General features: G+C 45.1%; 1 protein-coding gene across 3 annotated transcripts; it reads right to left on the minus strand.

Annotated features, from left to right (window-relative positions):
* Positions 1-230: 230 nt before the first annotated feature.
* On the minus strand, positions 231-2,473 carry LOC110728707. Of its 3 annotated transcripts, none has more exons than XM_021908351.1 (4): positions 2,009-2,473; positions 1,658-1,928; positions 1,377-1,510; positions 231-1,300 (listed from the first exon to the last, which is right to left on the minus strand). In XM_021908351.1, the coding sequence occupies exons 1-4, from the start codon at positions 2,099-2,101 to the stop codon at positions 527-529; spliced, it is 1,272 nt and encodes a 423-aa protein (XP_021764043.1). In that variant the 5' UTR covers positions 2,102-2,473; the 3' UTR covers positions 231-526. The 3 variants fall into 3 exon arrangements, with proteins under 3 accessions (XP_021764043.1, XP_021764042.1, XP_021764041.1); XM_021908350.1 differs by having other exon boundaries at positions 231-1,147; positions 1,247-1,300; positions 1,377-1,928; XM_021908349.1 differs by having other exon boundaries at positions 1,377-1,928.
* Between the last annotated feature and the right edge of the window lie 22,415 nt (positions 2,474-24,888).

The raw sequence follows: 24,888 nt of genomic DNA on the forward strand, positions 1-24,888 counted from the left end.
ACCAACCACTAAAAGATCTTGACTGTAACCCCATGGTACCTTAGACGGGGAAATTACAATTCAAGCCACAGCCTTCTTTGCCTCAAGGCAACTAAGGCGGCGAAAATTCTATCTAATTTACTTCCCACCAATATGGGAAAGATTCCATATGATTGTTACCCCAAGTTAACCCAGCCGGTAAGAAGTCTATAGTCAGTCGGCATAGGCTGGCTCAGACTTCTCATGCAAGCGGTCACATAGACCCCTAATTCGCTCTCTAAGTGCGACTCAAGCAGCAATCAGCACATTAACATGTCTGACCTAAACCCGCTTGACCCAGATCGGTTGACTGTTGATCTAGGAATGTATGGGCGGCTATTTGCTTAGTGTTTGCACTAAACAATCACCCACCCAGGGGCAGGCATAGTCAACCCATTCGGCATTGTCAGTTCGAAAAAAAAAAAAAGAGAGAAGAATACAAACAATGAAAAGCAAAAAATTGAACAAGTGCTGCAAAGATGACCGACTCAGTCGGCATAAAATTATATTAACAAACTTTAAAACTTTGTTCAATTGTTAGCCGGACCCCTGTCCGGTAAAAGATACAATGGAAACATACGGCACGCAGGCCGAAAAATATGACTAAGAGCTTAAGGCTGAGGAGGCTGATCCTGTTCCTGGCTCTGCAAGGCGGCTCCTGGGACAGGAGGGGCAATCTCCTCTCGATTCTCTCCTGCATGGCCTCAATTTGCTTTTGGACCCACTCCTCATAAGGCTCCGGAGCCAGCTGGTTCGTTTCTTGCGCATCAATGGCAAGATCTGCATGCTTGTAGGCAAGTTCCCAGACAGTGTATTCCGCGTCCGGATGAACCAGGGATGAAGCCTTCTGCATTCGAGCGATGCAGTCTTGCTCATTCTCTTCGATGAGCCGACTTTGTTCAGCCTCCAGCGTAGCCTTGAAATTGTCGCTGGCCTTGGCTGCCGCCTCCTTCAAGCGGACGTTGTCAGCAAGGAGATTTGTGTTCTCCTTCCTGGCCACCTCCAGGAGTTTGGAAGAGTCGTTCACCTTCTTCAGCTCTGCCTCGGCATTATCCTTTTCCGCCTTGAGGTTGTGGATCTTGGTGCCGGCTTCATCGAGCACCTTTTGGAGCCGCTTGATGTTGTCCGCCTGTTGCATGATTATGCTTTTAGTTTTTAATTCATGCATAATCATGGAATACTGGGCAACGTTATGGGCGTCAGACGCATCCCGTTTAGCCCGTCTTACCTCCTCACACTTGCGGGCATAAGCCTTCTTGAGCCCTTCCACGCGCAGCATTGACTGCAAAAGCCTAGACGGTGTCAGAAGTGACCAGGCGGCATAATAACTTAGAAAAACAAATTGAAGGATTATGTACCTCAGACAGGCCGGCCAGAACCTGGTCGGCATTGAAGGAATGGATCCCTGGGATCGCCTCCTTCTCCTCTTTTGGGACGGCCTTCAGCATGGCCCGAGCGTACCGTTGTACATCCGGCCAGCGAGGGGAGTGATCTGCACCAGAAACAGATGGTGAGAAGGCAACATACTTCCCTCCTATCGACTGCCGGCTGCCAGAAGAGTCTTCTGGCTGGAGTTGGGAGTGCGACTTGACCCGCATAGGCTTGCCAAGAAAAGAAGGGTTGAAGGGGTCAAGAGTACCTTGGGTGGTAGGATGAGGGTCGTGACTGCCCTCAGCCGGTATTGAAGCACCGGATGCCCTAGGCGGCTCCGTCTCCTTTTCAGGAACATCCGGTTGCCTCTTTGACAGATCGAACCCCAAGCCGAGGTTCTTGAGAGTTTTACCCCCAATCGTCAGACGGCTAGGTACCGTCAAAGAGGAAGTCTTCCTCGCCTTGTTCTGGGCAGGCGGCTCCTCTCCAGTCCTAGGCCTGATTATCTTTGAAACAGAATGGGGCACCTTGCTCCCATCCTAAAAACAAACATAGCAATCAGGCGGCATTGAAGCCAAACGGAAATATATGTGGAAAGAAAAAAGGAAAAGAAAGATACCTTCTTTGCCGCCTGAGCAGCAAGTTTTTTCTCCGCATTTTCCTTGCGGATTTCAGCGGCTGACTTGGCTGGTGTCTTGTCAGCAGGCAACATTGCTAATCCACGTACTGCATAAAAGAACCCATCCGGTCAGGGAAACAAATAAAACAAGGAACAAAAGATAAGATAGGGGCAATCTCTAATGTGACCTACGTTTGTCAAACTGAGTGCTAAGCTTACAAACGGACTGAAACGCCTCGTCTCGAAGAAACTCGTGCCTAGGTACCCAATTTCTGGGTACACTTATTAAGTCCCCATTGGAGAGGGTGGCGGTGGTCTGTTCAAAGAACTTGGACTCTATTATTCGCTCATAGTCCTCATCCGGAACACGAGGTTTTTTGCACTTGTGACCTAGAAGGGCTGGCTTCCGGTTGTATACCCTATACTCCCGGTTCTCCGCCTTAGTAGGGGCGGAGACTAAGTAAAACCTGTTCTTCCAGTCGGACCACTTAGACGGTTTGTCTAAAGTCATCAGGTACTGGGGATAGGTGGTCAGTGTGTACCAGGCTCTCCAATCGCCTGGACTTCTGCTCAAGTAGTGCATGTGAGCGAAAGCCTCCCATCCGGGGTTGATTTCCTGCATCTCGCAGGCGGCAATGTAACCCAATATGTTAACCCATGAGTTGGGGGTTAACTGCCAAATACCAAGGCCATATCCTCGAAGGATGGCCTTTATTGTGTTATGAAGGGGGAAGCGGAGACCAGCCAGGAATGCTGCCTCATAGCAGCCGAAATATCCGTCCGCATTAGGCTGCTCGTCTTCCCAAACAATAGTGCCCAACTCAGGCGGCACAATTATTTTCCAACCCCTCCCAAGCGGGCGAATTTTTACAAAGTCCTCCAAGTTATTGGCCATGCTTGCCCTATCCTTGGCAGATACGGTCATGAGGAACGGGTCACCTTTATTATTCCAATTAGGCCTTTCCTCCGCCTCACTATCAGCATCCGGTGTCAAGAGGCTGCTGCTGCTGCCGCTCTGCTCTCTACCGAATGAGGAGGCGGCCTCGTCGTCGCTGGCACCCTCTTGGTGTTCCAGCTCGACTTTAGAAGGTGAGGCGACATCTTTGTCACCTCCCATTCCTATTCCTAAAATCCCATCACTGGGAGTGCTTGGGGTGCCAGGTGGAGAATCTCTTGTCCCCTCTGTCTGGCTGGGGTCAGGCGGCAGCTCGCCTGAGTCTGCCTCTCTGTACTCTGCATCGAAGGCAGTCTTTTTTGTGCGAGCCATTGCGTCCTGCACAGAGACAGAGACGATCGGTTTCGAAGATGAACAAGGAGACTCCCCGTACCTAGAGGCGGCACCCCCAGTCCTAGATTCAGCCGTACCAGGAGACCAGCTGACCTCTAAATTGTGGTGTGCCGTGTGTGTGATGGGTGAGGTCATTATTTTAAGGTATTTATAGCCAAAAGAATAAAAAATAAACTCCAAAAAAGACAACCAAGACGTTACCTTGAGATTGAATAGAAATTTGGAGACGGTTGTTGACCAAAGATACCCCAAACGGTATCACTTTGAGCGAACTGCAAATTGGCAAAAGAAGGAAAATTAATCACCAATGTTGCCCAAAGATACCACAGGCGGGAAAAGCCGGTTGGGTGAGATTGGCAAAAGCAAATAATCTAGGATTTTTATCAGATTGGGCAAAGACCCCCCAGTCGGCATAAACCGGCTGAGTTTCGCAAAAAGACAGCTCAAAGTAATAGTGAAGCCAATACAGGCGGCCTGAAGGCCGGCTGTGTATTCGTTAAAGTGAAGGTTGTTTCAAGGCACCCCAGGCGGCAAAGACCGGTCAGGGGTCACAACAAAACAGTTTAGTAAGAAATTGTTTGCTCACCCCCCAGACGGTGTGAGACCGGCGGGGTAAACAGCAAGGCAGGCCAAAAGAAAGTTTGATCAAAGAAACCCCAGACGGTTTACACCGGCTGAGGGTCTATTGAATGCAACTCACCAATGAGATTGCTTGAAGATACCCCAGACGGTTTACACCGGCTGAGGGTCTATTAAATGCAACTCACCAGAGATTGCTTGTTTGATGCCCCAGACGGTGTAAACCGATTGAGGGTCTATTGAGTGCAACTTCAACAAGTGCCAGAAGATAACTCAGACGGTCTACACCGGCTGAGATTTTCAATAGATGCAATTTATAAAAAATTGCCTAAAAAGCTCCAGACGGCAAAAGCCGGTTGCAGCATAATCAAACATTCAATCAAAAAGACCGATTGAGTCAGAAGGATACCTTAGTGAGACGGACTGCGTAACTCAAGCGGTATTCGGAAAGAACGGCTGTTTGCACAAGTAAGCAGGCGGGGTCAAGAGCTCTCGCTTTCTCACTCAAGAAATTTCTCTCAAAAATGACAAAGTGAGAAATGAGAGGAGGGGGATGCCTATTTATAGGAGATCTCAGAAGGTGAACCGTCACCTCCTCTTTCCCCTTAGTTTGAAATTTGAAAAAAGAGGGGGAGGGAGGCGAATCGTCGCCTTCCTGCTCGGTTGGCACGTGTCACAGGTGCCACGTGGCATAGCCACGTTAGCACCCGTGAGGGGCAAATGTTTAAGGTAAAAATTACCCTGGACACGTGGCCCTATAGGGGTCTGACACGTGTCATCACCCTATTGCACCATGGGCATCCAACCAATGGACGCCACGACATTGTACCCCCAATGGGGGAGCAGACCCATCTGCTATAAATAGAGGAATCTACCTTATTCATTGATGATTCATAAATACGCCCACAAAAACCCGAGCAATATTAATTGCGGAATCTCCCGAAATCCGAGAGAACCAATTTACCTTCCGTACGTAATTTCATCCGGAATCATACTAACTTGACCGTCAAAGGCGGAACTCCACCCAACCGGAGTTTCGTGGTTTTGCAGATACAGACGTCAGGCGTACATTCCCGGTGCTGTAACTCTCCCGTAGGACACCTCAGAAAACCGCGAAACAGGTTCTATTGCCGTTAGCGGTTTTTTGCTGAACAAAAAAAAAAAAAAAAAAAAAAAAAAAAAAAAAAAAACCTGGTACCAAACCTACGTAGACGATACCGTGGAAATAAGTTTTTAAATCGACGCAAATAGGGAATTAGTTTATAATTAAGCAATATCTACGGAAATCGTTTGACAATTTCTACTACGTATATTTTAGGAAAAATTGTCAGAATAAAACGACCTTTCACCGGTCTTCTAAAAGTAAAATGACATTTTGATTATTCCGGAATAAAACGACCTTTGACATACATCTTCTATAAATAAAATAAATAACCGGTAACCTATATCATGGGTTAAACCGGACACGTATCACATTTTTATTGCTTAGGATTTTTTAATTTAGTTTTTCAATTTTTCTTTTAAATAAAATGGTTTAAAAAAAAAAAAAAAAAAAAAAAAAAAAAAAAAAAAAAAAAAACTTAATTTAAAAAAAATTAAACCTCCCCCTCCCCAGCTGGTTCAGCCCCTTCCCTTTCCGTTGGTGGCGTTCCTTTTCCCTCCTCCGTGCAACGCCACCAGCACCAGCCCATCCCCTCCCGCTACCCGCAACGTCACCAACCCCCTCCCCCTCCCTCTCTCGCTTCCCCGCAACGCCGAGATTATTTATTAGATTCAGTTAGTTTTCAGAGTTAATCTGCAAATAGCAGCCATAATTTGAATGAATGACCCTATCCAATTTATGCATTAAGTTTGATTTGAGTTCTCAAAGACTCAAACTGGGCCTCGTATTCTAGCTTAGGACATAGTTTATACCCTAGCGATGTTATCCACTAGTTGTTGAAAACAAATGCTCGAGGGGTTTTCGGCCGGCTAATGGGGTGTGTGGTGGGGTTTTCGGCCATGTTGGTGGGGCCTGGGGTGGGATTTGTCGGGGCTGGGGTGACTCGGTGGTGGTGGATTTCGGTGGTGGTGGTGGGTGGTGACGAGGGCTGGGGTTTCGGCCGGCTGGAGGGGGTGGTGGTGAAGGCTGGCGGTGGTGCGTGGGGTGGTGATGGACTGATGGGAATGGGGGCTGTTTTTTTTTTTTTTTTTTTTTAATAATATTAATTTTTTAAAAAGAAAATTGTAAAAAAAAATAAAATAAATAATAACCAATTACATAACAACAAGTGACACAATTAGGTTACCAACCGATAACATTCTATTTTCAGCAGATGCATTCTGGAATAATCAAAAAGTCGTTTATTTTTGAAAGACAAATGAAAGGTCGTTTTATTCTTGACAATTTTTTTCTAATTTTAAGAAAACGAAAAATCATTCAAAAATTGCTCAAACTGAATAAAAATTGCTTTAAAACTATGTATCAAACTATCAAAGTACTCGAATCCATAGGGATTTTGTGTATTGCGTGTTCGATATGGGTACGATGATCACAAAATCAACTAAACTATTTCATTCACATTATATTTATGACACGGGTACTATGATAAGATGAGTACACTTTACTGTAATGAATTATCAATTAATGTATAGTATTTCACTATTGTGCATTAAGCTAACTTTAGTTGATTTTGTGAGATTTGTTATTTGAACTTTTAAAACCGTGCAATTCTCAGGTACTATACTAGTTAATTCACAAAAACATAGGTCTCATATTAGATAAAGTCAATAAATAATATTCTTTCCTTTTTCATTTCTTTCACTACTATATATTTTTTTTTCTCTATACTGTTAAATGATGAATTAGATTAGCAACAATGATGAATTAGGATAGGGGAAAGAAAAATAGTGTCTCCTCGTCATCATCTACTTCTTGCATTGTTAGAAATTTTACAAAAATGGCATGCTCAAATTTCAACCGATTTTGAGCTTTGTTTTTGGACTAGCAAATCTTAAGCAATCTTTAAATTTTCTCTTCTATTTGTGAATTAATTCACATTGTCTATTCGCATTAAGGATTTAATTTATACCCTAGTTATAGATGACATCTTTCTTCTGCACCCTTAATTTGATGTTTCCGTAATGGTTCCTTAATGTATCTATAATTATTGCTCCATATTAATTTTTTTTTTTTAGTGTAATAATCCTAATAAGAAAATGTTATAAATTGGTCCACATCCACAAATAAAACTAAAGGAAAATATTTTTGCCCGTTAGTATGATTTTTTTTTCTTTAAAGAATGGCCACTTAGGCTTCACTTTACCTTTTTTTACTGAACTGAAATTATTTTTGCTGAACTTAAATTATCTGAACCGAAATTATTTGTACTGAACTGAAATTATTTTTACTGAATCTCTATTATATTTATTCTTTACATTTACTGATTTTTACTGAAGTGAAATATTTTTACTGAACTGAAATTGTGTTTGCTGAACTGAAACTATTTTTACTGAATCTCTATTATATTTATTCTTTACATTTACTGATTTTTACTGAACTGAAATTATTTTTGCTGAACTGAACTTATTTTTAATGAAATGAAATTAATTTTATTGAACTGATTTTACTGAATATTATTTTGTAAGGTGAAGTGAACAGGACCTTAGTATAATAAAATCCATATGTTTTAGGCTTTTAGCAATTTATATTTCCATCCAAAGTAATAATCCTAATTAGAGAGTATTATAAATTGATCCACGTCCATAATCTAAAGAAGGCTTCAGTCAGTCCTACAGGTTTTGGTACAGTTGTTGGAGATATCCCGCAACTTGCAAACTCATGTCTTTACTGCTCTTTTTCTTTTGTTAAGAGGGAGGGGAACCATGCATGTGACTCATAGTTTAGCTAGATTAAGTAGGATCTTTATGAGCTTGTAATGGCTAATTTAAGCCTTCCCTCCTCCCTAATAATACAACAGGTTTTATCAAAAACATAAATAAAATTGGTCCCTTAATAAGAAATCCAATTGTTTTGTTTTTCATGTATCTCTTTGAAGGAAAAATATAAAGATCAATAATATTAATTTTGGGGTAATAAAAATCAAACTTGAAAAAACATAAGTAATTAGAGGTGTTGTTGTAGGAGGTATGGTGTTTACAAATAAAATAAGGTAGTTGTTGCATGAGAAAAAGAGAGAGATGGAGAATTATTACTCTCATAATGAGGGTATTAGTTATTCACCCTCCCCCCTAGTGTCACTATTGTAACTATTAACCCCAAAATGAGCCTCTTTGTTCACCTCATATCTCACCAACATTACATAATTTTTCTTACAATCACGCCATCACTATCTCCTTCTTCCTTATTTACTTTTATTTTGCTTAGTTTGACTTTTATTACCCTAGCAATACATTTCCCTCAATCCAAGAATATCTAATAGGGAACTATATTTTTTAGTAGGGGACTATCTTTTTTTTAGGTAGCTTTTTAGGGGATTGAGTTTTTAACCCAAGGGACTATCTTTCTTACTCACCCTTGGTTACTTTTTGGCCGAAAATTAGATTTGAGGTCCCAAATGGTGAAAAAAAAAAATATCAGATCTCAAAAGGTGAAAAAATGATAAAGATAGACCCAATGGGTTATTGGTTATCTTATGTGGAATTTCAAGTTCGTAATTAAAAGTTTTCGTGCTTAAGTGCAAATTAATAGCAAGGTACGTATGCACGGCTAAATCTATAAATATGTGATTTTATATGCAAATATGCTTTATGTTTTAACTAAACGATAAATGAACCTCTTCTTCTTTCAGTTTTCTACCTCTTCTTCTCTTCTCTTAATTAATTCTATTATTATTATTTTATTATCAAAAACCTACAAATTCAATCGATTTACAAGAAATTAGTGGGGAGCCGAGATACAATCTGGGCCCCCACTCCTCTAGTTATAGCAAACCCGATCCTGCTGAAGATGTGTGCAGCTGCACGAGCACCTATATCCTAAGTCCGTGCGAACGCCTGAACCCGCTTCAGCAACGCAACAATATCCCTCTCTAATTCCCCCAATGAAGAAAAGGAGAAGGAGAGAAAACCATAGCCAATAGCCCATGCAACGCGCCCCATACTTGTCCCGCTTTCGCTGAGCAACAACCGACACAACACGACCAGGAACAAAGTCAGACAACCCTGATTGTGTTAAAGGAGAATTCCCTGTCAAGTCAACACTCACATCAAGGCCTCTATCCCAAGAATAAAGCAACACATCTGCAGGTCGAAGAGCCCCAACGTTTCCTCCAGTCAACCCAATGTTAACCTCCTTACGAGCAAAAATCCCGGACCGAAAACAAATATCAACAAGGGTATTGCGAACAACATTATGTCGATATTTAATGCCCACCATCCCAGCATAGTACATGCATGATCCCCAAAAATATCCCCATCGAAAACCCTTGAGCAAGCGGAACACGGTGCCGAAACGGAGAACAAAGGAACACCCAATCTGTAACAAAGAACAGAACGATAAGCCTTACCATTCATAGTCTGACCCAACCCTGAAGTTGGCACCGCCCGCAACCAGGCAGAAGTGTGATCCCCCTGCTAGGATTTCCATAAGGCAACCTGATGCGGAGATAAGGAGAAAGTGGATGTTGTAGAAGCGGTAACCTTCGTGAAATATATATCTGCCAATTTCTTCATGAGTTTGGGGGCAGCGATCTCACTAGGATTATGCATAAGGTCAGTCTCCACTGTCCTATTAAAAAGACTAAGAGCATCATCGAACGCCGGTCCCTAACCAACAATACCAGAATCGCGAAGAAGCGTAGCCTGAAAACCAGTAGACTGCAAACGCGACGCAAGGAAAGCATAGTGTCGAACATCACCCGCTGAATAAACACCCAGTCCACCATAAGCAAAAGGCAAGGTGGCAAGTCGCCATTGCTAATCACCAAAACCAGGCCCGAAAGCAGTAACAATGCGCTCTAAAGAAGCCCGAAGGGCCACATCAAAAAAAATTTGGGCCGTTTCAAAGAGACGAGGGGGACAAGTGCGCATAGCAAAGTAGAGTTTTGAAACCCCAGCACACACACGAAGTAGTAACAACTCACATTGGGGATCATCAAGCTTAGCAACAACATCCATTAGCACAATGGTCTTCGACACTCTCTGTGAAACAAGCTCACCACAGAAAGAGGAATCTGCACTGACAGGACCACCAATCAACTTAACACCCTGCACATGACGAGTAATATCTGGAGGAAAGACACCGACGAGACGGCTACGTGGGTCCTCCGTGGGCTAGAAAACTTCCGTTTTTTTCAACATTTACATGGAGGCCGAGACGAGGTCCCTCCACCAAAATTAGTCCATAACCTTTCTAACCACCAAGGTGTCACCAATAATAGTGCCATCATCCAAATACCAAGCCTGGAAACATAAGTAAAAAGAATCCCTTATTCGACACACCAACGGATGGAGCAACAAAGCAAAAAGCAAAGGGCCAAGAGGATCACCCTACTGCACTCCTTGACATGACCATAAGATATGCTCCCCATAGAATAGTGTGGCTGGAGTAGAGTAATAGCATTCAACCCAACGCGAGAGAGCTGGACAACAGAGACGAACCTCACGCAACAAAGCCGTACAATCAACCAAATTAAAGGAATTCTGGAAATCCACCAGCAACATAGAGAGGCCAACATCACCACCACGAGCCTTAACCAAACGATTAACTGCATGAAGAATAGTCTCACCACCCGCCGACACCCCAACACCAAAGTGAAGACCTCCTAAATAGTTTCCCATACGTGGACCAATTAAAGCTGCCCCAACCTTTGAAACCAAGCGTCTCCAAATGGTACCCACATCAATAGGCCGAATACCACCTCCAGGCTTAACAAGCGGCATGAGAGGAGCACTAGCAATATGTTCTCCCAACTCAGCAGGACATTTCCCAGCAAGAAAAAGATTAACCACCTGCGTAATAGAGTCCACCAACTCATCTGAAATAGCAACTGTAGCACTACTCAAGCAATCCATAAGGTGTTGAGCACGCAAGTCGTCTCTACCGCATGACGTACCACGAGGAAAACCCCTAATCTGGTCCAAAACAACAGCAGGAGTAGCAATAAGGGGATGATCAATAGGGATATCCGGTAAGATAGGAGCCGGAAAGGAAGGGTGCTTAGCATGTAAATCCGTAAGAGTAGCATCATTGTAAGGGGCAAGACCAGAAGACGAAAGAACCCTAACCGCAACAGTGTAATGTCCGTCACAAATCTTTCTCTTACATTGCTTAATACTACGCTCAGACAAATCATGGTCCTCATCAGCATCCACCAAAGGAGGAGACACATAAGCCAACGCATCCCGCACAAGATTCACAGAACCACCAGGCTCACACCAAGAACGAATAGTAGCGGTGATACACTCTTCTTGCTGTTGCCGCCTGACACCCGAAGAACACTCACGACTACTCCTCTGAGGAAAGTTTTTAAGGACACAGAGAGGCAACACAAGCTATTGAACCCAATAAGAGATGTCATTAGGCTTGCAAATCACCTTATCAAGTGCTCCTTTGAGAACCCGAGAAAAACCCAAGCGACACTTAGGAGGGATAGATTTCACCGAACGAAACCGCTCAGATAGCAAACTATCAAGGAGAGCAACATCAAATGCAAAATAAGGCTCATAAGGCACACTAGAAACAAGATTAGATACCTCCAAAGAAGGACCATGCGGTTTAGGACAACCATAAAGAACAAACCAAACAACACCATCCCCATAATCAGGTGGGGCCACAATATCATCAGAACTAGGACCATGTCGACACTTCGTACGAAGAGTATGTGTCTTGAAACACTCCCCACAAAGTCAAATGACCATACGACGAGAGGTTGACTCCGGCTCTAAGAAAATAGCCAAATCAGAAGTAAGAGAGTTTCGGGTCATATCCCGCGCATCCGCACAACAATGACGGTCATAGAGATGAGTGATCAAATATTCTATAGAGAGACCATTCCCCCCCCATAAAGACACCCATTAAGACCCACAAATGGGCAATGAAAGCGAACAGAAGGAGGCACAACACCCACCCAAACTTGCCACGAGAAGATCACAATATAGCACAACACAAACTACACATGAAACGACCTAATATCGCACCAAAACTACACACCCAAATCACACCAAAACTACATAAAAAAAACACCAAATCCACACCAAAACTGCACAAAAAAACAACACTAAAAACACACCCAAACAGCACCAAATACGCACCAAAAAACAGCACCAAAAACAGCACCAAATACACACCAAAACTGCACCAAAATCACCCCAAAATTGCATCAAACTGACCGCCTGAAAATTGCACCAACTGACCAAAAATAGCACCAATATTAGAGAGGAATACTCCCGCAAAATTGACCCAATAACAGCCTGAAAATCGCACCAAAAATAGAGCAGAACCACGCCTGAAAACCCAGTAGAACTACACCTTAATTTCACCTAAAAATGCACCTGAAAGCCGCCTGAAAACACACCAAAACCGCCCAGAAACAACCGATCAAGAAGACGCCCAGAAATTGCACCAAATTATCGAGCAAATCGCACCAATAAAAATGCCCAGAAACCACCTGAAATTCGCTTGAAAGTCTCCTGACCTGAACGTATAACACGCAAACTGCTGGGAACTGCTTCATGACTTGAACACGCTTGAAGCTAAACACGCAAACCGCCTGAAAAATACGTGGAAGCAAACACATAAACCACCTGAAAATCGCCACGAAATAGTCGCTTGAGACCGCCTGAGTCTGCCAGAAACCGCAGCTGCTGCTGTGGAAGTCGCCGGAATTTGGACGTGGAAGTCGCCGAAACTTGGACGTGGAAGCAGCCCTAATCACCCATAAAGATCACCGTTATTTGAGAGAATTTTGAATTGTTATTATTATTATTATCATTATTATTATTATCATTATCATTATTGTTTCGGGGTTTTCTGATGTCCTGCGGGAGAGTTACAATTCCGAGACTGGAACCGGACGCCTGTACCTGCAAAACAAACGGATGCTCCGGATGATTGGAGATCCGCCTCCGACGGTCAAGTTAGTACTTGCTTAAGGAGTAATTAATGCGGAAATTAAAGTGATTGGGTCTCTCTAGGTGAGAGTGTTTAATGTGCGTAATCCCCCTTAATGAGGATTAAGGGAGGTATTTATAACCTCGGGAAACGTGCCAATCCTAGGTTTAGGTTAACCTTGGGCTGATTGGGCTTCCCTCGAAAGTTGGGCCTAGGTGGCCGGTTTCTCCATTAGGCATGGAGTATGCCACGTGTCATGACATAATAGGTCCAAGGTGGACGAATAAGCGTGTGCCACGTGGCAAGCCCTGACAGTTCCAACTGGGGGACACTTGGCAGGACCTGATTGGCCCACGTGGCGCATTCCGATTGGTGGGAGCAAAATCCCCTAATCATTTGCCCCTCACAGGTGGAACGTGACTGGTCACGTGTTACCTGTGACAGGTGTCGCCCTGTAACAGGCGACGTCCTGCTAAAGGTGTCACTCGGCGAAAGGCCGAGAGATTCTCCCGCCAAAATTTTGAATTCCGGAAGTGACCCTTCGCCTTCTCACTTCGCCTATATAAAGGAGTGTTGACTTCGGTCATTTTCACACTTAAGAACTTTGTGAGAGAACATTCGGACCCCTGAACTTGCTCTGACATTTTGGACCCTTTCTACCTACCGCCTGCTCTGACAAGCCGACTGCAAAGGATTTTCAGAACTTCATCAACGTCACTCGTTTAGGTAACCGTCGGTTCTCTTACTCTTAATTTTCTCTTTATTTTATTCTTTTTTGAAATGGCACCACAGAAGCACACGACACGGCCTAGGTTAGTGATCAGCCGGTCACCGGGGACGGCTGAATCTAGGACTAGGAGTGCCGCCTGCCCTTTTCCGGACCCATCTTTGCCCTTTATACAAAGTCCGACTGTCTCTGTGTCTATGCAGAACATGATGGCCAGAACAAAAAGAACTGCTAGGATTTCGAACTCAGACGGCTCCTCCCACAGGGTGCCGGTTAGTGAAACATCTGACCAGGCGCCAGATGTGGAAGTGAACCAAAGCGGCTTGAAAGCCGGCAGTTCTGAGGGAGGAGTCAAAGTGACCCCTTCCAATTTTACAGTTGACAAGTCTACATTTTCTCCTGCTCCTTTTAAAGGAGAGGAGGCGGGCCCCTCTGGGAGAGGGGAGGAGTCGTCCTCTTCGGACTCGTCAGAGGACGAATCCGAGTCTAGCTCTTCTGGCCATGCTTCTCTGGACTCAGAAGAGAAAAACATCCACCTCTTACCGAGAGCAAAATACCCCCTACTACTTCACTGTTCCACGGGGCCGGATAACGGCCATGCAAGAGAAAGTGGGGAGCTTTATTGCGAACCACACAATGGGCCCCGGCTTTTTAGTGTTCGTGCCGGATCCAGAGGACACAGTCGTCTGGCCGGCTGGTACTAGCTATGATGGCGCCTGCTTTGGCTGCTACGAGGCGGCCATCAAGGCTGGGCTGCGATTCCCACTACATCCGGCTGTTCAGCGGATCTTGGATGGGTATGAGTTGGGGTTATGGCAGTTAGCCCCGAACTCCTGGGTCAACGTACTCGGCTATGTGGTCGGGTGCGAACTGCACGGGGTGGAGCCAAACTTCGAGGCTTTCGCCCACATGAACTACCTCAGCCGGACCCCTAAGGCAGGCGGTACCGGCTGGTATCAATTGACGAGCCACAGGGGCTACCTCATGACAAGAGGTAAAGCAAACAAATGGAAGGACTGGCGGAGCACCTTCCTTATCATTGAGAGTTCAGACACAGAGCTGAACAAACGCTTCAACAGGTGGAACAAGAATCCGCCCCTTCTTGCAGGCGGCCGCAGCATGCCGCCTGTTCCCCCCAAGGCTAAGAAAGAGATCCTAGATAAAGGACTCTTCAAAGTAGAGTCGAGGGTGAACTCTACTTCAGGGGTACGAGAGCAAGTACCCCTGCACTGCGTCCCGAGCTTCAAATGGCTCTACGACGAGTACTTTTTGGCCGCCTGTGGCCTCAGCATTCGGTGCTCAAGAGGTAGCCGGCCTGTCGAATACTCTGTTTTTCCATGCATTTTTGTGATGACTTTTTATTAACTTTGCTATTTGTTTTTGCAGCGGACGCATGAGCAAAATTACTGCCTCCAAGACTGCGGCGGCCATGTTGCGGGCCTCCATCATGCAACAGTCTTCAACCGACTCCCCCAACAAAGGGGCACCCTTGGTGAGCTTCGAACCCTTCACTCTCTTTTTGGAGTTGGGTTTATGCATATACTGACCGAGTGTTTTATTTTATTTTTTTTTTTTTAGACTGGAGCTCCAAGAGCTTCTTCTTCCCAACAGCCGGACTCCAAGACCCGGAGGACGACTGTTGCGAGCTCTCCTGGTTCTTCCAGGAAACATGCGGAGGCTGAGAAGCAGCCGGCCACTCCTTCTAAAACTCCAGCTGGGCCACCTAGAAGTATGAAATTGTCCTTGTAAATTTTAGACTTGCTCCCTTCTTTACTAGGTCTAATCCGTTTGTTTATGCTTGATGCAGCCGGCCCTCAGGAGCCTGACTTGGTCGAGGTGGCCAAGTCTATGATCAAGGTCGTTCCTCCAGCTGAAAGGGAGGCGGTCAGGGGTGTCGGCACCCTTGACCTAGACGGGATTGCAGGGGTCCTTGCTGAGGTATACTTAGCATATTTTTGAGTATTTGAATTCCAGGACGCCTGTTTTTTTGTTTGGAAACTGACGCCTGTTCCCTTTTTACTTAGGCCCTGCTCCGAGTGAACGGCCTCCGTAAGCCGCTTGACAGGAAGAACAAAGAGGTAAAGGCCGCAAAAGCTATGGCCGCCTCTGACTGTGATAAGGCAATGTTTCAAATTGCCCAAAATGAGGTTCTGACAATTGACATTCTTTATTATAAGGCGCAGGCTACTTCTACCATCCGGGCTCAGTTAGAGGCGGCCCAGAAGAGAAATAGCGAGCTGGAGGCAACCATCAACAATCTCAAGGCCGAGCTGAGACCTCTTCGCCAAAAGATGTCCTCATACGAAACCTTGGAGAAATCCTTGGCGAACGTAAAGGAACGCCTGGTGACCCAGGAGAAGAGTCTTACTCAGGAGCTCTAGGAAAAGGCCGAGCAAGAAAAGAAAGAACTGGTCCGGGAGATGATGGAAGACTCTGCTCAAATCTAGCGCATGACCTGGGGCCGCCTCTTCCCCAATGCCGACTATTCCTCCAAGGAAAAAACGTATCGCCAGTGTTCTGATAGATATAATCAAGAGATCCTGGCGGCTGCTTAGGACGAGGCGTTGGAGGAGGAGGAGCCGGTAGAAGCGCTTGTGCCACTTGGGGATAATGCATCGAAGAAGGATGCAGCTGAAGCCGAGTCAAGCAAGAAGAGTGCTGACCAGGCGGCAGCTGCTAATATTGAAGATCTGCCCCCTTCTTAAGCTTTATGTCTTCTTTCCACGGCCTGCGTGCCGTTTGTTTGTATTTACCCGGCCAGGGGGCCGGGGTTCTGAATATTTGGCCGGTCTTTAATGACCAGCTTCTTTTTATGCCAAAATATTTTATTTTTGTTTTGTTTCAAATTTGTTTAAGTATCGAATATTCTGATATCCAATTGCACACTATACCGACTGTTTTGCATGGCCGATAGTTGCGGACAGGTACGAGATAATTAGTCACACTGCCTATGCCCCTGGACGACTGGTTGTTTGTCTCCAGGCTAAGCGATCAGTCGGCCACTTTAAAGAATGGATTTTTTTCAACCAAGTAGGAAGGTGGTTTCCTACCTGCCTTGTTTGATTTTTAAGCTGGAGACTCTAGTCGGTCCAGGCCGACTGTTCCCCGCCATTTTTAATCTAGTGTGAACAGGCGCCGTATGAACACCTTTTTAGCTTCATACTAAAATATTTTTTTTAAAGAGTGACCATGGAAACATAATTGTTACCTAGTCGCCAAGTGACTGAGTAGTAGAGGTATCAAGCGGTGGGTACCGGTTGTTCCCCTTTATTCGCCAATGTTTGTTGGCTATTAACTCATAAGATACCAACTGTTTTTATCCCAAGTAGTTCAGTCGGTCGATTGACACGGATGGTTACTGCGAACACTTGTTTGACCTGATTAGTCAAATAAGTGAGAGGTATCCTTGTCCGGGAAACGGCTACGTGGTTGTCTTGGTTAGACAGTCGTATAGGTGCCGTGTAATGATTTTATAGAACAATGTTCCACCCAAAAGGGAGCTGCTCTCTGCGACGAATTTCATCCGGATGGATGTCGTCGGACGCCTGTTATAACGTTGGGACAGGTCAAATTGAATTTTTATATTTTGATCAGTTGGCTTGGCGCCTGGTCTGATCATTTTAGCCATGAGCCTTTGATAGTTCTTGGTGAACTGTGTTCTGGGAGAGTAACCGGTTGTGTGGAACAAGCGGCGTGCCCCTCTTAAGTAAGAATGAAAATTAAACATGGAGAGTAGTCGACTGTTTGTCAGTAGGCATGCCCCTCTTAGTACAGAATTGAATAAAACATCAAACTTTTATTAAGCAGTCCTCGACTATTTACATCATTCAAAAGAAATATTTCTTAAGATTATCTACATTCCAAGTTCGAGGCAACGGTTGGCCGTCTGGTGTTTCCAGACGGTAGGTACCGTCTCTGACCTCTTCATAGATTCGGTAGGGTCCTTCCCAGTTGGGAGTTAGTTTGCCAGACTCATTAGCCCTACCAACTGCTTCCATTTTTCTAAGTACAAAGTCCCCCACTTTGAGTGGACGCCTGTGTACTTTTTTGTTGTATGATCTAGTCATTCTTAGGCAGTAAATTTCATGGCGCAAGACAGCATTGCCCCTCCTTTCAGGGACTGAGTCTAATGCCAGGCGCATGGCTTCCCAGTTTGCCTCTTCGTCATATAGCATTACTCGAAGAGTCGGCTCGTAGTGTTCAATTGGAAGAACAGCTTCCGCACCATAAGTTAGGAGGAATGGAGTTTCTCCAGTCGCCCCTTTTTCAGTCGTCCTAATGGCCCAGAGAACATGTGGTAATTCATCCACCCATAGACCGCCTGCTCGTTCAATCTTTTTCTTGAGACCGTCTGAGATGATTTTATTAAAGGCTTCTACCTGGCCGTTTTCTTGTGGACGGCCGACTGATGCAAAGTAGTGTGCAATTCCTTGGTCACCCAACCAGCTTTTGAGAACAGGCGTCTCAAATTGGGGACCATTATCAAAGACCATAGACATGGGAACCCCGAACCGAGTGATGACATTTTTCCAGATGAATGAAATTACATCCTTCGTCTTGATTCCCTTTACAGCCTCCGCCTCCACCCATTTAGTGAAGTAGTCGACTGCAACAAGTATGTACCTCCTTCCGCCTGTAGCAGGCGTATAGGGACCCAGAATATCCATGCCCCACTTAGCAAACGGTAATGGGCTATGAATGGTAGTGAGGTCAGTAGCCGGACGGTGAATTAGTTTGCCAAACCTTTGGCACTTGTCACTTTTTTTCACCATCTCCATTGCATCTGCTTCTAAAGTAGGCCAAAAGTAGCCCTGCCGCCTTGCCCGTTGAGCAAGCTTCCTACCGCCTATATGGGAAGCACAGTAACCAGAGTGAAGATCGTCTAGTATCTCTCGCCCCTTTTCTGGAGTAACACACTTTAAGAAGGGTTGAAGGTACCCCCTTTTGTGAAGTTCTCGATTTATCATTTCAAAACTGGCTGCTCGTTTTTTCAGCGCTGCCGCCTGGTGATGATCATCCAGCAGGATACCATCTGTCAGATATGCCCTGATTGGATCCATTCAAGTTGAGCTTCTGTCTAGGATTCCAATAGGGTCTTCCTCGATGCTTCTCTTCTCCATCACTTCCCAAAAAACAGTTCGAGGAGTATCACAAGAGGCGGATGATGCTAATTTTGAAAGTGCATCTGCCTGGTTGTTTTCTGATCTCGGCACTTGAGTCAGATGAAAATCTTCAAGGGATCCGACTGCCTGTCGTACTGCCTGTAAATACTTGATCATGGCCGGATGGGTTGCTTTGTATTCACCATTATACTGACTCACTACCAATTGTGAATCGGAACAGGCGTCTATTTTTCGTGCCCCTGCAGCCTTGCACATGCGGATTCCGGCTAGTAAAGCTTCATATTCTGCCTCATTGTTTGAGGCCTGAAAACTGAAGCGTAGAGCATACTCGTACCTGTCGCCCTCTGGCGACTGACATATGACGCCTGCCCCACAACCATTTGAAGTAGAGCTTCCATCCACATATACCTTCCAGACTTGGTCTGGATCTCGAGAATAAGGGGGGCGAGTCATCTCAACAATAAAGTCAGCAAAGCCTTGCCCTTTCACTGCTTTTCTAGGCTCGAAAGTAACTTTGAGGCTCTGAATTTCTATGGCTGACGAGCGCTAAATCGGTCGCACAATTTAGGCTCATTCAAACACATTTATAACAAACACCTCACTCAAACAAGTACAATGGCAAGCAAAGGTTCGGTCCACGGAGAACGGGAATCAAATGCTAAATAATCTTAATGCTCAAGCTAAATCGAAATCAAGGTATAAGTGGTGATTAACTAACAAACTACAACTAAAGGTTGAATTCAAAGGACTAAAACACTAGGGGAATGGGATTCACTCAACCAATAGCAATTAGGCAAATAGGGAGGAATGAGGGTAATGGAATAGCAAAGACCACATGTAAGATCAACATGAAACGATATGAAAACAACTCAGATTACTAAGCTTAGATCCCTCATTAACTTAGCAACAAAAGATACATAATCATATTGCAATAGGTAATGAAACATTCAACTCACATTTCCATGTCGAACCAAACATTTCATGCCATCAAGTTCAATAATCTAGGTTAATTACTCCTATCATGAAGAACTAACAAGCAATCCCATATAATCAAGTTTAGTCGCAATCCACCATCAAAATCACTCCCAAACTCACATAATCACCAATAGGTTGAGTTTCACCAAACCCCTAGCCAAGAGGACTACTCACAATTCATTGTGAGTACATGCAAATTCCAAGCTTGGATTATAAGCGATTCTAAGATTTGGAAAAACAAGTGATTATCTATGGACAAAGCTAACATGCAACAACAATATATCAAGATTGAGAGAAAATCAAGTGGCTTACAAAACAAAAAAATAAAATCAGAAAATAATGAAGGACAAATGAAAGAAGTTACTATTGAAGCTTCAAAAATGTTGGATAATTGCTGAAATTCTTGAGATAAATCTTGAAATTTGCTTCTACAATGATCAGATTTGAGAGTTTCTAAAACTAAATCAACTAATTTAATGAAGTTGCTAACTAAGAGAGAGTATCTTTTTTGCTGAAAACTATTCTACTGTTTTTCTTCTCTCCCCCCGAAAAACGATCTCAAAAGGACCTTAAATAGTCCGTACAAAATTGGCTGAGATCGGGAAAAGGTCTGACCGAACTCTGGGTAGGTTCGGTCGGACTCAGGGTAGGTTCGGTCGGACTCAGGGTAGGTTCGGTCGAACCTCCCTAATCCTTGTTTGATCGAAATTTTGAGGTTCGACCTCTCCTGCAAAATTGCTGAAAACTGGTTTGACACTGCCTTCACTGCACCCAGGAGGTTCGGTCAAACTTTTCAAAAGTTTGACCACACCTAGGTTCGACCGGACCTTTCAGAGGTTCGGCCACACCTCCTCTTGCACTTCCTTTTCTTGCTTCCTCTCCTTCCCTTTTGCTCCTCTTGCCTTTGTCCATGGCTTCCATACTTGGCCAAGGGGCCTCCCACCGTGCATAGGACCGTCATGGAACCTGCAGAAGATACCAAAGTTCACGAGAGCATGGGGATGATAAAATAATGCATAAAGATTATCAAAATAAGCGCAAATAAGCATTACTTTTCATCAATACATAAAGAAGCCATAAGAGGATAAATGAGGTGGAAAAAACTAAGAAAAATAAGAGGAAAAAGACCTAAATGCTACCCCTAAGAGTGACATATATGTCACTCATCAATGGCCCATTTGATCATCCGGCCTGACGACTCCATGGTGGTCAGTGGCCGCTTGATAGGTTGATCTGTATACACGACGACTGCATGTGCCAAAAAGTAGGGCTTCAATTTTTTAACAGCCATGAAGAGTGTAAGACCAAATTTCTCCACTAAGGGATACCTCAACTCGGCATTTTTCAATACATGACTGACAAAGTAGACCAGGAGCTGACAGCCGTCTCTTTCAGCAAGAAGAACAGCGCTTAACGCATGATCAGAGACGGCCAGGTACATGTAGAGTACTTCTTTGGGCAAAGGGATGACCAGCCTTGGCAAGGAATGCAAGTGAACTTTCAATTTCTGGAAGGCCGCCTCAGCATCCGGCCCCCATTCAAACCTTGCCTTCTTCTTAATGGCCTGGAAGAAGTATAAGCATTTGTCGCCTGATTGACTTAGAAATCTTCCCAAGGCCGCCAGACAACCTGTTAACTTCTGAACCTCTCGAACGGTACGAGGCGACTGCATATCGATGACCGCCTGTACCTTCTCAGGGTTCGCCTCTATTCCTCTCTGATTGATAAGGAATCCGAGAAATTTCCCAGACTCAACTCCAAATACACATTTCTTGGGATTGAGCATGACATGGTGCCGCCTGAGTGTGGCGAAAGTTTCTCGGAGGTCCGACAGATGATCTGTCTGAAGCTTAGACTTGATAATCATATCATCAATGTATGCCTCGACGTTTCTCCCTATTTGATCAAAGAACACAGTGTTTATCATTCGCTGGAAGGTGGCCGGGGCATTCTTAAGACCGAACGGCATAACCGTGTAACAGTATAACCCTTGATCAGGGACGAAGGTCGTCTTCTCCTGATCTTTCTTCCATAAAGGAATTTGATGGAAACCAGAGTAGGCGTCCATAAAGCTCATCAAAGCATGGCCGGCTGTTGAGTCGACCAGGTTATCAATTTTAGGCAGAGGGTAACTGTCTTTGGGGCACGCCTTGTTTAAGTCTGTGTAGTCTACACACATTCGCCAGGTGCCATTCGGCTTTTTAACAAGCACCACATTTGCAACCCAGTCTGGGAAGTAACATTGCCGAATGAACCCTGCATCAAGTAGTTTTTTGACTTTGGCGACTGCCGCCTGAATTCTTTATTCGCCATGGTTCCGCTTTTTCTGCCTTACCGGCTTCTTTTTCGGATCCACAGCTAGTTTATGTGCCGCCAGGTCAGGACTAATGTCTGTCATTTCGTGGACTTCGAATGCAAAGATGTCCTTGTATTCTTTCAATAGTTTGTGCAAATCGTCACCCAGGATCTGCAGAGCAGTCGTCCCAACTTTGACTGTTCGGTCAAGACGTGAGTCGTCTAAGATCAGATCCGTATGCTCACTAGCCGGCTGAGGGCGGAATTCGTCCGACCGCTCCTCTGCCAATGATTGCTATTTTCTGTCATTTCTTGCGGCCCCCGTCTTGGCTGCCTTTCTCTTCTTGTCGCGTGCTTCTTGAACAGGCGCACTCTCCTTGACATTGTCAAGGTCTGTTTTTCCACCACTTGATCCAGCGGTCATAACAGTGGGTTTGTTATCCGAGAGATAGCACTCTTGGGCCATCCTCTGATCTCCCCTTAAGGACCCGACTGTTCCATTATCCCTCTCAAACTTGAGCAACATAAGTGATGGGATTATAACAGCCTTGGAATTATTCAGGGTTGGTCGTCCCAGAATCATGTTGTAGGCCGAGAGTTCTTCTACTACCAGGAACCGGACTACCATGTGTTGTCCTTCCCCTTTTTCACCCAGGCGGATGGGTAAATCCACTCGTCCCACTAGGTGGACTCCTCCTCCTCCAAACCCTACTAAAGGGTGGGATGTCGGATGTATGCAATCAGTCTGATATTTGAGTTTTGACAGACATTTGCTACTGATAAGATTTGAGGAGCTTCCGGTATCTATAAGGATTCGGCCAACTCTCTGGTTGGCCACTTTACATTCAATAACGATAGGGTCGTCATGCAGCCCCCTTACCCCTCCTAGATCTTCTTCAGTGATGACAATCTCAGGAAATGAATATTTGGAGGGCCGCTCTTGGTGAACGGAATTTACATCTAACTGCCTGATATTGTCTTTGTTGCCCCTAACAGTGGGACCGCCTCCTGCAAAGCCGCCTCCAATGGTGTAGACGGCTGCATCATCTGTATCAGAGTTGTCGGCCTGTTGACTCTTTTTGGCCGACTGCTTTTTCGAGGAAATGTTCCCCGTGGATTTCTTGACATAAGAGTCAAGATTGCCTTGCTCAGCCAGGCGGTCCAGATACCGCATGATACTGATGCATTCGTTGGTGTGATGACCAACATCTTCATGATAATCACAAAATTTTTCCTGGTTCCGGTAACTTGCAGAACCCTTCATGGGGACCGGCTTCTCAATTGAGATTCGTCCCTTGATTTCCATTAGGATAGCTTGGCTATCCTTGTTAAAAGCATACTTTGGGGAGTATGGTTTGAATTCTGTTTTCTTCTTCTAGGCCGGCTGTTTAGAGGAATCAGCCGCCCAGACCTCTTTTCTTTTCTTCTCATCTTTGTTCGACAACTGTTTCTGTCGCCCTTCTTTTTTGTCGAACCTTTTCCCGTCCGACTGTTTTGTACTGCAAAGATCAGTCGCCTGTATATAGGCTTCTGCTTCAATCAAGGCCTCTTGAAGAGTCGCCACCCTCTTTCGGACCAAATCAAATTTGAATGTCGATCCGTCTTTGAGGCCTCTGAAAAAGTCAGTATAGGCTACCTCATCCGGTAACCCTTGAATCTGTATTCTCATCAGGTTAAACCGCCTGATGTAAGAACGAAGCCCCTCCTTCTCGCCCTGCTGAATCGTTCCTAAATCAAGGGTCGTCTTCTTCGCAGGGATGTTCATGGCAAAGTTGGTGGTGAATAAGTAAGCAAGCGTCCTGAAGTTATTCACACAACCAGTCGGCAGGTTGCCGAACCATTGTCGTGCGATTCCTTTGAGAGTCGCTGGGAAACACTTGCACCAAGTGGGATCATCCAACCCTTGAAGGTACATCAGGTTGGTGAATGCCATCAAATGGTCTTCTGGGTTAGTAGTGCCGTCATAGCAATTTCCTTGGAGAAGGCCGACGGCTGTTCCCCAAGTCTAAGCAACCGTAGCTGCCAGTCCATAGGTTGGACATTCTTTGTTGCATGCCCACTAAACAGAGGTGGCTGTAAAAAATATTGTTGTTGCGGTACAAATGGTAAGTTTGGTACCGCCTGGTCACTGTGAAAGCCGGAATGACGGGAGGTACCGCCTGACTGACTCTCATGATGCGACTGAGTATGTCTCATCGAGGTATTGCGCAGACTGTCTTGGAAGTTTGAATTAGAGGCTGACTCTGACAATCGGTCACTCTTCTTCTGTTTTAGCAATAACCGAGCATATGTGTATGTTTTCTTCGACCCGTCCGCCTGAATATGACGAACAGGTTTCCTCATTCCTGGAGTAGGAAAACGGTATTTTGTGAAATCAAGGGCAGGCGGCTCCCACTTCCTAGAGTTAGGATGAGGGGTTGCCTCTCACCTTTGACATGGCTTCCTCTTCCCTGAAGTGGAAGGTTTCTTAGCCGCCTGATCCTTGGCCAGAGCAGGTTTCTTGTTGAGCAACTCTTGAATCTCTCCCTTGAAGCCCCTCATGAAGGTCATGAGTTCGTTCCTTGTGATGGGAGCAGACCCATCAGTCGGCTTCTGCCGAACAGGCGGTGCGCCTGCTGGCTCACTTCTAGTTTGAAGATGTTCCCGTTCCCTCCTTTCGGTATGACGGGTGCGTCGGGCCCTTAGGTTCCCGTCTGAAGCTGTGTGAGCTTCAACTTCAAATTCATTCTCAGTATCATGTTCCGACTGAACTTGAGGGTCGTCTAGGGGACGCCTCTCTTCAGGAGTCGGTACAGACATGGATGCCATCTCAGAAGTACTCTCCCCACAGACGGCGCCAAA

The sequence above is a fragment of the Chenopodium quinoa genome, unplaced genomic scaffold (genome assembly GCF_001683475.1).
Source record: "Chenopodium quinoa cultivar QQ74 unplaced genomic scaffold, ASM168347v1, whole genome shotgun sequence".
Taxonomy (NCBI): Eukaryota; Viridiplantae; Streptophyta; class Magnoliopsida; order Caryophyllales; family Amaranthaceae; genus Chenopodium; species Chenopodium quinoa.